General features: G+C 45.8%; 1 protein-coding gene across 1 annotated transcript in view; it reads right to left on the reverse strand.

Moving 5' to 3' along the window:
• LOC106011129 (DBH-like monooxygenase protein 1 homolog) overlaps positions 1-1,281 on the reverse strand; it is a 20,457-nt gene that overhangs the window by 3,775 nt on the left and 15,401 nt on the right. Inside the window, exon 6 of the mRNA XM_035968477.1 lies at positions 771-937. Coding sequence (XP_035824370.1) covers positions 771-937 — 167 coding nt within the window. The remainder of the gene's footprint in view (positions 1-770; positions 938-1,281) is intronic.

Below are 1,281 nucleotides of genomic sequence, written 5' to 3' on the forward strand. Positions count from 1 at the left end.
CACGTTTTGGCTGATTGGCCCTGCCATTCCTGTTGAAACCACTTGCCAGAGTTAGGGCTATATTATTGTATGTGTAGGGATGAGGTAGAGGTGACTTTGATATATTGCAGTTAAGCCTGCAATTTTCTTGTAAATAACTGATTTGTGAATGTTTTCGTGGCTATATGTGCGATCTGCAGCAAATAATACGCAGTTTGACCCCCCAAACCAGTGCATCTGTTTACGCGAGTGCGTCTCCAAATAGTTCCTGGGTGCTCGTCGGAGACATCTCCGAATAGTGTCTGCCGTATGTTATAGTATGCGGGTGTAAAGGGGGGGGGGTAGAGTTGAAGAGGTGTATGTTATAGTGTGCGTGTGTAAGGGGGGGGGGCGTAGAGGTGTGGAGGTGTATGTTATTGCGCGCGCGTGTGTGTACAGGGTGGGGGGTAGAGGAGTGGAGGTGTATAATATTATAGTGCAAAGTGCGTAGAGCATGCCTTTGAGCGAGGGTATGCGCTCTTGAAATGGTATTTATCACATTATTTATTATTACCATGCGTGTGTGGACAAGGACAGTGGGTGGTTGGCGGGTGGTCTGGTGTGGTTTGATTCTTCCTTCCTATCAAACATCTATCGTCCTTTAACTCCCCTTTTTCTTTGTTATGTTTGTTACTCTCTTGTAACACCTCTAATCTTCTGGCTCTCATATGACCTTATGCAGTTTCGAGGGCCATAAAAACCTCTACTAAAACTAAAAGGACAAGGACAAAAGGACAAGAGTTTGTGGTCACCTCAGACAAGCAGTTCGGGTGGCAGTGGCCGGTGGACAGGAAGCTCGGGTTGTTCGGGGGCACGATCTGATAGGGGTCTACGTTGACGCCGACCTCCAGGACACCCGCGTCATGAGTGCGGAGCTGTTGCGTCAGGAAAATACGGATTCCGGAGTTATCCACAAAGTCTGAGGAAACGAATTACAGTAAAAGTAAACCCGACATCATCACCATCCAGTGCCAGATCTGCGATAGATATTGGCGATCATGGTTCTCCGTTCATTCCTTTGCTCAGATGCTTTGAAAAAAAAATAGCAACGTTTCCATTACCTTTCCCTGTTACCCATTTGTTCAGGTTCCCTAAGTATGTTGTTCTGGGCCTACCCCTGCCTCGTTTGCACTCAATTTTGCCGACAACCCCCACAGAAAACCCGCTATCTATCTATCTATCTATCTATCTATCTATCTATCTATCTATCTATCTATCTATCTATCTATCTATCTATCTATCTATCTGTCTATCTGTCTGTCT

Source organism: Aplysia californica, unplaced genomic scaffold, assembly GCF_000002075.1.
Source record: "Aplysia californica isolate F4 #8 unplaced genomic scaffold, AplCal3.0 scaffold00061, whole genome shotgun sequence".
NCBI classification, from domain to species: domain Eukaryota; kingdom Metazoa; phylum Mollusca; class Gastropoda; order Aplysiida; family Aplysiidae; genus Aplysia; species Aplysia californica.